Raw genomic sequence first — 12467 nt, forward strand, 5'->3', positions numbered from 1 at the left:
TTAATTTCAAAACTTAATTACAAAAGCTGACATCTGTAAAGCACCTGAAGGTTTGCATATATTACTGATACAGAAATTTGAAGGGGAAGGGAGAAGTACAGCAACCATTAATGCTCAGAATGCATGATAGCTAATCCAGATCACAAAGCTATAAATGAACAAAACTCAAGAGACAATAATAGTTAAAAAAAAAAAAAAAAGGGAAATGCCATTCAAACTAACTACAAAATGTATAAAATGATAAATCTACCAAAGCATACAAAATACTTAGATAGATTCAAAAGGAAAGTGCTCCATAAAGAAATAAGAACAAATACCTTGAGGGCCATTCAATGTTCACAGATGAGCTGTATCAATAAAATAAAAAGGACAATACTGCCTAAGCTTGCTTCACAGTTTTAATGCTATAACATAACTAGCAGAGGGATATTTTGCAGGGAAAAAGAAACTGCTGGGAAAAATGAACAGCAGCCTAACAGAAATCATGTGGTTTACATCAACAATTCACATCATACACCAAGAAAAACAGCATATGAATAAATGATTATTTTTTAAAGGTGTCACATCATAAAACAAATGAAAGGAGCAAGACAGAGAAGAATTAGAAGACAAAAATGGACAATATTGATTAAATACAATTTAAGTTTCTATACAAGTATTTTACTTGTATTTGAGAAAACAGTGATAAAGGTCCCATTTCCAAGGTATATGAGGAAATGATAAAATTTTGTAAAATTAAAGAGTCATCCCCCAATTGATAAATGGTCAAATGATAAGCAAGCTATCTAGAGCCATTAAAGAATGTTCCAAATCACTAATAATTAAAATACTAATTAAAGCAACTCTGATGTTCCACCTTATAACCATCAGATTAGCAAAGTTGACAAAAGAAAGGAAATTACAGATATTATAGAGGCTGCAGGAAAACAAGCACATTAATGCTTGTTTAGTGGAGTTGTGAATTGGTCCAGTCATTCTAGAAAGCAATCTGGACATATGACCAAAATGTCACTAAATGCTTTGATCCAGCTAAACAACTGCTAGAGTTATACCACAAAGAGATCAAAGAATGAAGACCTATAGGTAACAAAAACATTTATAGCAACTCCTTTTGTGGTGGCAAAGCAGGAAAAAGAAAATAACAAATAATAAAGTGAAAAAAGTTTTTGCTTTTTGTTTTAAAAAATAACATGTAATATCTTTACCTACCTGAAGTGGTGTAACACTTTAATGCCAATAATAATAGTTTATAATAATAGCTAATATTTATCTAGCACATGGTATGTGCCAGGCACTGTGCAAAAGTGCTTTGTAAATATTATCATTTGACCCTCACAACAACCCTATAAGGGAGGGGCTTTTATTATTTTTACAGATGAGAAAACAGGCAAACAAAATAACTTGCCTGTAGTCACATAAATCTTCTTAAATCCAGGCCCAGGATCCTATCCACAGTACCACCTAACTGCACAAGAGAAAAAACTGCCACCTGACAAAGTCTAACCAAAGATTATTGCTAAAAGAGATTCGACTTAAATATATCTATTGTTTTTCTCATTTATATGTCCAAAACCACTTATTTGGAGAACTACATTTCTCATACATCCGTTTAATATTTCTTAGATCTCCATACTAGTTAAAAGGATACAGGCCAAGACATCATAGTTCAATGAAGTGAGGTATTTCAATGAATCAACTACTGGTGTTATTAAGTTGTCATACTTCTGTATTTGTGATAAAATCTGAAAGAAAAAGAATAGATGCAACTCAAAATTTAAATTTCCAGCAGACACAGTTAACTAATAACTAGGATATGGCCAGCAGATCAGTGGTTACATAAAGTTACTCAATTTACAATTTTTTAAAGAGCCTTTTAAAGTTTAGATTCCCATCTTAGCTGATGTTATAGAAAACAGTCTGTATCAAGTGTTAATATTTTTATTAATCATTAAGAAGCTGTTTTTAATTAAGAAATTAATTTGCAAGTTCAGAATAACAATGCGCGCTATAAGGGAAAAGTTGCATTGCAACCTTAAACCAATACAGAATAATTATTCTCATGATAATAGTATGAATAGGCTAAACCTTACTTTCAGAACTAAAAAATGGTAGCAACTCATAAAATGTTTTTTAAAATGTCTCCATTATGAAGAAATTAGTGCTATATTTGGGCTGCAACACAAGCATTTTCACAGTGTTGGCACATGGTAGGCATCTAATAAATGTTTACTGATTTGATTTTCACTCTTCATTAATCACACAACAAAAGTCTTCATTAAACATCATCTAAAATGTTTATTTAAAATGGAGATGTTTACTTAAATTTATCTAAGATACCTTTTAAGATAGAAAAATAAATTCCTCATAGGCAGTTTTCAGAGAAAGAAATTAAAGATATCTATAGTCATATGAACAAATGCTGTAAATCACTATTGATTAGAGACGCAAATCAAAACAATCCTGAGGTACTACATCACACCTATCAGATTGGCAAACATGACAAAACAGAAAAATGATAAATGTTGGAGATGATGTGGGAGAGTTGAAACACTAATTCATTGTTGGTGGAGCTGTGAGCTGATCCAACCATTCTGGAGAGCAATTTGGAATTATGCCCAAAGGGCTACAAAAATGTGCATATCCTTTGACCCAGGAATATCACTTCTGGGACTGTATCCCCAAGAGATCATAAAAATGGGAAAGGGTCCCACATGTACAAAAATATTTATAGCAGCTCTCTTTGTGGTGGTCAAAAACTAGAAATCAAGGGGATGCCCATCAATTGGGGAATGGCTAAATAAATTATGGTATATGAATGTAATGGAATACTATTGTGGTATAAGAAATGATGAACAGGAAGACTTCAGAGAGGCCTGGCAAGACTTATATGATCTCATGCTGAGTGAAAGGAACAGAACCAGGAGAACTGTGTACATAGTAACAACCACAGTGTGTGAGGATTTTTTCTGGTAGACTTAGAACTTCACTGCAATGCAAGGACTTAAAAAAAATTCCCAATGGTCTTTTAAGAAAAAAGGCCTTCCACATCCAGAGAAAGAACTATGGAATTCAATCACAGATTGTAGCACATCATTTTCTTTTGTATTACGTTTTGGTTTGTTATATGACTTCTCCCATTCTTTTTAATTCTTCTATACAACATGACTATGGTGAAAATGTATTTAATAGGAATGTATGTGTAGAACCTATATATAATTATATGCCATCTTGGGGAGGGAGGGAGGCAAAGAAAAAATCTAGGTTGTATGGTAGTGATTGTGGAACAATGAAAATAAATTTAAAAAAATAAAGTCTATAATCCATTTTTAAAAAAAGAAAAATAAAAATCGAAGTCTTTTGAATGTTTTTTTTACATTAACTTGCAGCTTACTACATACATAATCAAACAAAATGGTTGGATTGCTGTGGCTCAATTTCCCAATCTGTCTTCCAGAAGGTTTCACATTTTCCTTTGTCAATCTCCTGGTGGAGGGAAAAAAATTGAAAGGATCATTTTACCTCAAGTATCAATTTGTAGATGTTACTTTCAATACAAAAGATTTTAGCAAAACACATAAAGTAACTACATGTAAATATCCGTCCTGAATTGTTTTTGTGGCAATCAGAAAACCACCTGTCTTAAGAACACTCCAAAAAGATAGTTAGGATCTAAATATCAGAAATACATTTTTAAAAATTCAACATTAATCATTCAAAATAGTCTTAATAGTTTAAAGTTTTTAATGACGTATACAATTCCCTATATCAAAGAAATCACAGATCTATACAAGTCCTAACAAAGGATAAACACAAACAAGTCTTGCTACTGACATCTATGAGAGACCTAAATTCTCCATTCTGCTTATCACTGTATTGTGTCAGTCTATAATAAGGCCTGTATAAATAATCTCTATCATTATTCACAGTCGAGGCAAACAAAGTGAGTTATTGATTTTATTCCTTTCCTCCTTACTGATCCAACTTCCCCAAATAACCTGGTGGTTTTAGTTTGTTGTAAGGTTTGAGATGCTCACCATCCAAAAAAAAACAAGAGACAGAACCTTTAACTCTTCAGAGAAAAGGCAATAAATAAATAAAAACAATTTCAGAAATTTTAAAGTGTTGTTGAGTTGTTAATACATAAAGAGAAATGACCACACTGAAAATAACTTCATCTTTTTCTCCTCGGTAACTTCAAATAACAAGCCATATTCAACTAAAAAAAAAGTTCACAGTATTACACCCAAGTCTGTCTTGGTTGTTGTGTTTGTCCTTCATTGCCGAAGAAGATCATGCCATCAGAGAAATAATGATATGACTTGCACTTGACTTTGTTTTGAGTGAGGGAGGGCTGTGCAGGTCACCAGCCTCACTTCTCCTCCAGAGCCATCTGAATCCAGTGACCAGATATACATCAGGATGACTGGAGATGAGGCAATTGGGGTTAAGTGACTTGCCCAAGGTCACCCAGCTAGTGAGTGTCAAGTATCTGAGGTGAGATTTGAACTCAGGTCCTCCTGACGTCTGCACTGGTGCTCTATCCACTGCACCACCTAGCTGCCCCAACCCAAGTCTATATTCAAGTGCCCAAGGAATGTTTGCTTTTGGCTTTCAATCACTAGCACCTGGCACTTGGTAGATAATCATGTTGAATTCAATTTTTCAATAACACCCCAGTATTTCTTTTCTAATTAGTAAGCTATAACTTCATATGCACATAGGAAATATTTCTGCTCCAAAACTGTGAATTATTGACCTGAGTCCTTTAAGGGATCAACTATGGAATTTAGAAAAAAACCTCATCAGCAAGCACACATAAAAGTGTTTTAACAGATCATCTTAAAGCTTACTTTTGGCTGTATGTTAATTCAATTATTTTTCTGTGAGTAAACAGACCTTAAAATAAAGTTCCAACATGTTAATTCAGTTCAGAATACACTTCATACTTTAAACTGTCCTCCGGAGTTTTGAACAGTCATCCATGGCCTGATGAGCCTATGGTTCTTTAAGGTTTGTAAAGCACTTTTAAAATCTCATTTATCATCATTTTATAGATGAGGAAACTGAGGCAAATAGAAATTAAGCATCTTGACTGACTCACATAGTTACATATCTGCAGCCAAATTTTGAACTCAAATCTTTCTGACATATAGTCCAAGGCATAAATATGCCACTGCAAAGATATTATTGGGTTTGTCCTTCGTTCTCTAAGAGAACCACGACATCAAGATGATGATATGATTTGCAGTTGACTCTGATTTGAGTGAGGGAGGGCTGTGCAAGGTCACCAACCTCACTTTCTTCTCCAGAGTCATCTGGGTCCAGTGGCCCAGTCCATCAGGACTACTGGAGATGGTCCAGAATGCAATGTGCGACCCTGACCCTTTTGGGCTAAGGTCTTATCACATTCTCACATATCTCACTGAGTGAGATACAGCCATTCAATGAATAGACTTTAAGTAGGTACTCAAGGGATGGCCCAGGTTGTGTTTGGCCAAAGTATTCAATTGCAAAGATATTAAAAACAGCATGACTGATAGTGACTGTCCATAAATCTAAAACTGGGACGAACATCTTTACTATGGAATTTACTATAGAATTAATCAGTTCCAAGTAGCACCTCGATGATAATCTAAAGGATGACAATCTAAATTGACACAAACTATTATTTACTCTTCACTGATGAAATTAGAGAATTAAAGAAAACAAAACGTTTTGCTGTTTTTCATTCATGTCCAATTCTTTGTGATCTCATTTGGGGTTTTCTTGGTCAAGAAAATAGAGTGGTTTGCCATTCTCCAGCTCATTTTATAGATGAAGAAACTGAGGTAAACAAGGTTATATGACTTGTCCAGGGTCACACAGATAGTAAGCATCTGAGGCCATATTTGAATTCAGTTTTTCCTGACTCTAAGCCCTGGGTGCCACCCAGCTGCCCCAAAACATCTTATAGAAACCTCTTCAAAATTTTAAATGAGATGAAAAACTAAACAGTAAAACCTCTTGAAAAACTGAGGATCCTGCCAAGAAAGATTTTTCAATTTCCACTAGACCTGTCAACAGTCAAAAAAATCTTCAAAACAAAAGCAGACAGAAGACTCAGCAATCCCATACACAAGATTTTTCAGTATCCAATAATATAGTTCATTGGATAAGGTGACAAATTCATCAAAAGCAACTTGAATGCTCTTTTACTAACTCAGTTTTCTTTGTACTCTGTATTATCTGCTTTTATTCTGGCCTTTCCAGTCAAAGATTATCCACTGTGGCAGAGAAAACAGAAGCAAAATAAAAATTGAGTAGTTCTCCCTCCTCTCTATCATCCCTTTCACTCTATGCAGCTGTTCTATCCTTTCTTAGAACTTCTAAAAGTCTCACCTTCTGCAGGAAGCCTTTCTCAATCCTCTGAGATAATCAGCCTGCATCTAACTTGTTTGTATATTCAAGTTTCCATGTTACCTTCCCCATTAAACTGTGAGATTCATCAAAACAAGGACTGTTTTCCCTTTTCTCTGTATCCCTTGTACATAATTAGCATAGTGCCTGGCACTTAGAAGGGGCTTAATAAATGCTTCTTGACTTCTTTTCCCCAATATACCTTTTAAAAAAAACAAAACGTGCTGTCCCTTGCATATTAACCTCAACTCACTGAACTTTCTCCTTCCTGAAGCCAGCCTTACATTCAGTACCATTCTACACCTCTGCAATCATTTTACTTGAACTTGATTCCATATCCTGCAAATCTTTTTAAAAATTAACATTGGCTGGGAAATATCTTCTGCATCCATATTAGTTTCTCCTCATTTTTCCTACTCAATAAAACAACAGCTGTGTATAGGAACTTGACACTATGCTACAAAATAATTTTTATTAGATGTACAGCTTTCCTGACTGTAGAACAAGGTCTATTAAATCATAGGTATAATATAAAAACAGCTACTAGATTAATATGGAGCCTATAAAGACTCATGGACTTACCAACATTTATGCTTACACTTAAGTTATCTAAATTTACTATGATTCAACAAATTTTTTTAAAAAACTTACTTCATTATATATTTGGCTCTGTCTATTGTTTGAGCTTTAACTTTTACCAAAAGTGGGTGACTGTTGTAAGTTTCATTCTTCCACTGACCATAAAGACGATACCTTAAAGAATAGAGATCAGAGAAAAAAACAAGTATTATATAAGCTTAAAGCCAATGTGCCACAAATAAAAGACTCATTTATATATCAGTAATGTCCCAAAACAAAAGTATAAGTGCAGTTTCAAGCTTTAATAAATTTATAAATATAAATGCTACAAACCCACCATTTGAAAGTTTAAATTTATTTTATATTTAGTTCTGTGAATTCTGAATAACAAAATTTAGTTCTGACAAGATGGAACACCCTATCATTATGCACTGCATATGGTACAGTTTCGAGATGACATTTTCTCAAACTACCTGATCAGTAGTAGAAGTACTACTGTTTGGTCACTTGGTCACTTGATGTACACCTCCATTACACTTTTTCTCAACCCATCAAAAATGCATCAAAATCTCATTCTTTAAATGATCTCAAGGTTAGGACTACAAAAGCAATCTATTCAAGTCACTGAACTACAGCTAAGGCAAGTTTTCACAAAATTCTAAAATCATCACGTGAAGTATGATAATCACAGGAAGGCAAGCAGGAAGGGGAAAGGAGAGGGAAGATAACAGAAGGGACAGCAAATTGGGGACAGGAATAATCAGAAGCAAACACTTGTGGGAGGACAGGTCAAGGGAGAGAATGGAATAAATGGAGGGCACGATAGGACAGAAGGAAATGTGGTTAGTCTTTTACAACATAAATATTATGGAAGTTCTTTGCATTGTTACACATGTATGACATACTGAACTACTTGTTTTCTCAATGAGGGTGGGTGGGGAGGAATGGAGAGAATATGGAACTCAAAGCATTAAGAATGAATGTTAAAAATTATTTTAGCACACAACTGGAAATTAAGCCATACAGGCAATGGAGTACAGAAATCTATTTTGCCCTACAGGAAAACAGAGGGGAAGAAAGATGGAAGAAAGATGGGTAATAGAAGGGAGGACAGACTGGAGGAAGGGGTGGATGGGGTGCATGCTGTCCTGGGGTGGGGGCTGGGGAGACAAGGGGAGAAAATTTTGAATTCAAATTCTTGTAGAAGTGAATGTTAAGAACTGAAAAATAAATTATATATTCAAAAAATAAATAAATAAACAAATAAATAGGGTTTTTTTTGGTGGCAAAATAGAAACTATAGGAATGTCCATCAGTTGGGGAATGGCAAAACAAAACATGGCATATGAATGTAATAAAATGTTATTGTAGCATAAAAAAGGGAAGACTTGTATCAACTGATGAACAGTTAAGTAAGCAGAATAAGAAGAATTATTTACACTCTAACACCACTGTAAAAACGAACAACTCTGAAAGACTCAAGGACTCAGATCAATGTAACCATAATTTCAGAAGACCAATGATACCCATCCTCCTCAAAAACAATTAATGGACTAAATGTGCAGAATGATACACATTTTTAGACACAGCCAATGTGAGAATTGATTTTGCTTCCAACCTTTGTTAGAAAGGTTTTGTATTTCTTCTATTTTTAGTGGGAGCAATGAGTGGGAGGGAAAGAAAATGAGAACTTGTCCATTTTTTTTAAATAAGGTCAATGCATCAAAATTGACAAGGTTCAAATTCCAAAAAATATCAATGCTTACCTGTATTGATATGGAAATGATTTAAACATTCCCCATAGTTCTTCAGACATACAAGCATTACAGTCCATCAAAGAAAGAGAAGGAAGTAGCACCTGGTCAGTAATAGTCAGCAAGCAACTGAGCAAAGTTTCCTACCAAAAAAGGAAAAGAAAAATTCAAGAGATCAGCTGATAACTATTCTACAGATCAGAAACACCTATCTATGACAATAAGCATGAAACATCTTTAACATATAACTAAGAATACCTTGGGAATACATGGGAAAATTATTAATGTCCAAGAATTAGTATTTCTCCAAATGCCTGAGTTATCAAAAAGTTATCAATGACCTCTGGATCCTCAAATCTAAAGGCTCCTTCCTCAATCCTCACTTTTCTTGCCCTATCCACTTCATCTGACCTCAATGATTACTCTCTCCTCTCTGGACACTCTAAGTCTCCTCTGCTGCCCTACCTTAATATCTCTCTCAAGATCTAGTCACACTTCCAAATGCCTATTAGATATTTCAAAGTGGACATCTCCGAGGAATTTCAAATTAAATTCACCCAAAATAGAACTCATCCTTTACCAAAAACCTATCTATCTCTTTGAATTTCCCTATTTCCACCTACAACACTGTCATTCTACCTGTCATCTATGTTGAAAACCTCAACGTCACTGCACTTCTCTCTCCCTCATCCCACATTCCATCAGTTGCCAAATCTTATTGTAGAAGTAGAAATTACTTTTCTCTCACATACCACTCAGTCCCTGTCTCTGCAGTCATATAACCACCACCCTAATTCAGGCCTGTCTTGGCTCTGTCCCCTCTTCTTCTCCAGCAGACTTCAACCATTCCCTCTCTCTTGCCAATCTTCACTCTCCTTATCCTTCCCAGTTGCCTACATATAACCAAATTGTTTCCATTCATAAAAAACTATCAGTAGATCCTACTATCCCCTCAAGCTACTTTAGTGATAATTAAAGGGAGGAGAGACATAATGACCTGCAGATCTACACATTCAATCTAGCCTTTCTCCTATATCACCAACTGCTTATTGGACATTTCAAAATAGCTGTCACACAGACATCTCAAGTTCAGCTCATCCCAAACACAACTTGTTATCTCTGCCTAAAATTTCAAATCTTTTCTGAATTTTCTATTTCTATTTAGGATTTTATTACTCTTCAAGTCAACAACATAGTGCAGTTACCAGGCCTAGAGTCAGAAGACCTGAATTCAAATCCAGTATCAGACATTTACTAGCTGTGTGACCCAGGGCAAGACACTTAACTCTGTTTACCTCTTCCTCATCTGTAAAATAAGCTAGAGAAGGAAATGTCAAATCACTCCAGTATCTTTGCTAAGAAAACCTCAAATGGGGTCACAAAGAGTCAGAACTACTGAAATGACTGAACAACATTTTTCAAGTAACCTCAACTCTCCATCCCCTCTCTCACCTTAACCATTTAACAAAACTCATCTCAAAGTTTTTCAAATCTGTAACCTTCTCTCTACTTGCACAACCACCACTTCATTCAATTCTTTATTCACTCTTACCAGTACCATGTCTTTCTTACCAGTACCATGTCTTTCTTACCAGTACCATGTCTTTCTAATTGGTCTCCTTTTCTTAGGACACAACTGTCCACATGATGTTCCTTACAGATCTGTGTCACTCTTACACAATAAACTCCAATAGCCCCCTATTACATATAAACTCCCCTCTGTGGCTTTTAAAACCATTCACAACTTGGCCCCAACCTATCTTTCCATTTTCATAATATATTACAAATAATACCCACCCCCCAGATCAAGCTGAATTGACTTTTTTCTGTGTTCTTCACACAAAGACTTCTACATCTGCCTTGTCTTTTCTAAGTGTTCTCTATCTCTGGAATGCATATCCTCCTCCCTTCCTCTCACAATAGTGTTTGCTTCAAGACTGAACTAAAGCACCATCTTCTACAAGAAGGCTATCCTAATAGCCAAGCTACTACTACTGCTCTCCCTCCCCACATTGTCCTGTACTGTGTATGTTCTTATATAAGTACATACATAAGCTCCTTGACGATCATTTCATTTTTATCTACAAATCCCCAGTGCCTGGTATATAGTCAATGTTTATTGTTTGATTTAATATAAAAGAATGTGTTCAAATATAGGGGAATAAGCTAAAATATAAAATACTGTGAATTATGCTTTGCTACAAAATGAAGAAAAAAAATCCAACTCAAAAAGTCGAGAAATTCAATCTACTTCTGGGAAAAAATGTTTAGTTAATAATATAAAAGAGGAGAAAAATATCAGTTCACTATATAGAGAAATAACCAACAGTGATATTCTTTACCCACTCAGGATTAAGTACTTAAATGCAGATAAGACCAAAAAACAGTGATTTGATTTAAAGTCTGACCAATCTAAGATGATTATTAAAGAAACTATGTATAAGTTGAATTGCCCATTGCCTCTTCTAGTATTCCAAAGGCTAAGTGCAGCTAGAAAACAGAAACAATCTTGATAACTGTCAATAATCATTTCACTTTATATTCCAGACATTTTAGTGTAAGAAAAAATCAAATCTCATGTAGAGAAATTCAATTAAACCCGTTTATTCCAATTTAAACAAACTCGATGCAGAAAAATACTGGTTTAGACAAAAGCAAAGTTAAAAGGAGATTCATCATCTTTACAAAATGATTCTTTGCTCCAAAAATCTAACTTCAACGCTCAAAACGTGTTTAAACATGTTTCTTTATGCTGAACAGTTATAAAAACGTTTGCAGGAGAAAGCTTAAGGAGAAAGTAGAGGTTAACAACTTCCATATTGAAAGGTCTACGGAGACAAGTGACGCCAGTTATAGAAATCTTCAAACAATCTAAGCCCCAAAAAGAGGTGTTAGGGCTATTATGAATTGAATCCTAGAGAGCTAGTAATTCCTGCCCAAGTTCCACCATGGCCTGGAGTCAAGAAGACGTATCTTTCTGAGTTGATATCTGACCTTGGAAACTTACTAGCTGTGTGTTACTTAACCCTTTTTGCCTCCATTTCCTCATCTGGAAAATGAGATGGAGAAGGAAATGGCAAATTATTCCAATATCTTGGCCAAGAAAATCCCAAATAGGGTCATGAAGAGTTGGGCATGACTGCAGCAACAATTAATAGATCCAACAAACAAACAACAAGTGAAAAGACATGGCCTGGGTCCATCAATACCAGTACTATGTGGGGAAAGCCAAATCTATAGTTAATGAAAAGAAACAGATCATTTTCTTTTGTGTTATGTTTTGTTTTATGGTTTCTCTCATTCATTTTAATTCTTCTATGCAACATGCATTTAAATAGGAACGTATGTGTAGAACCTATATAAGACTGTATGCTGTCTCAGCAAGGGAGTGGGGAATGAAGGGAAGGGAAATTAAAGGGGAGTGGAAAAAAATCTAAGATATACGGAAGTGATTGTCGAACACTGAAAATAAATAAAATAATTCAATTTAAAAAAAAGAAAAGGAAAAAAAGGTCATGACCTAAAGATATCACCAAAAGCACCTGTATGTTTTGCTGGAAACTACATAAGATATTTTGTTCAATAAAATGTTCTTATTTTGAACAGAGATTCTTGTATTCTTTTAAACATCTGCTACAAATGATATTGCGCTAATCTTTCTTGGGAATTAGTTTTCTAAGTTATATAATTATGTTTTGGTAATAAGGAGTTATTTTCTTAAAAAAAAATTATGACTTC

General features: G+C 34.7%; 1 protein-coding gene across 9 annotated transcripts in view; it reads right to left on the reverse strand.

The window, feature by feature from the left end:
* The window catches only part of THOC2 (THO complex subunit 2), a 103547-nt gene that overhangs the window by 43966 nt on the left and 47114 nt on the right, over nt 1-12467 (reverse strand). For all 9 annotated transcript variants that reach the window (XR_011970937.1, XR_011970936.1, XM_072625954.1 and 6 more), the window contains 4 exons: nt 8742-8872; nt 7048-7149; nt 3399-3483; nt 1649-1742 (listed from right to left, as the gene is read on the reverse strand). Coding sequence is in view for 7 of the 9 variants with exons in the window: in XM_072625954.1 (XP_072482055.1) it covers nt 1649-1742; nt 3399-3483; nt 7048-7149; nt 8742-8872 (412 nt within the window). In the remaining 2 variants the exon portion in view is untranslated. The remainder of the gene's footprint in view (nt 1-1648; nt 1743-3398; nt 3484-7047; nt 7150-8741; nt 8873-12467) is intronic.

This window comes from Notamacropus eugenii, chromosome X, assembly GCF_028372415.1.
Source record: "Notamacropus eugenii isolate mMacEug1 chromosome X, mMacEug1.pri_v2, whole genome shotgun sequence".
NCBI lineage: Eukaryota > Metazoa > Chordata > Mammalia > Diprotodontia > Macropodidae > Notamacropus > Notamacropus eugenii.